General features: G+C 48.6%; 1 protein-coding gene across 1 annotated transcript in view; it reads left to right on the forward strand.

The window, feature by feature from the left end:
• Positions 1 to 549, forward strand: part of LOC119587095 — a gene marked incomplete at its 3' end in the record, with an annotated part of 7,275 nt that overhangs the window by 1,259 nt on the left and 5,467 nt on the right. Inside the window, 1 exon segment of the mRNA XM_037935844.1 lies at positions 307 to 495. Within this exon segment, the coding sequence (XP_037791772.1) occupies positions 307 to 495 (189 nt within the window).

Here is a 549-nt window from a genome sequence, read left to right on the forward strand (position 1 = left end):
TAATAATGTCATTCCCTTGCGAATTGGAACACCCCTGTTGGGACGAGTCAGCTGTATGCGAATTCCCATCTAACAGGGTATGGAAGCCATGTGTGTGTTAATTTCCTGTCTGTGTAAGAATGCCCATGTGCTTGTTCCTGTGTAGGTTTAATACCCCATGTGTGTGCTCCTGTGTAGGTTTAATACCCCGTGTGCGTGCTTATCTCCTGTGTAGGTTTAAATCCTCAAACGCGTCTTTTGTCTATACGATTAAAAACGCAGTACACAAAACCACTGCGAGTGACTCTCCACGTGCTGTTCTTTCAGAAAAAACCTCCCAATAAGAATTATGTCGTGCTCAGCAAAGGGAAGCAGCAAGATCGCCCCTGCCTGCTTGTCTACGGGGATGCCAGGCAGTACATAGCGAAGAACTGCATGTACATGATCCTGGACCTGGACGTGAAGGAGGCGGTGCAGTGGCAAGGGAAGGCGGCGTGGGAACTCCACTCCCTCAAGGTGACGACTCCTTTAAGATCAGCTGAACTTCGCAGTTGCGTATCTCTCTCTCTT

The sequence above is a fragment of the Penaeus monodon genome, chromosome 22 (assembly GCF_015228065.2).
Source record: "Penaeus monodon isolate SGIC_2016 chromosome 22, NSTDA_Pmon_1, whole genome shotgun sequence".
NCBI classification, from domain to species: domain Eukaryota; kingdom Metazoa; phylum Arthropoda; class Malacostraca; order Decapoda; family Penaeidae; genus Penaeus; species Penaeus monodon.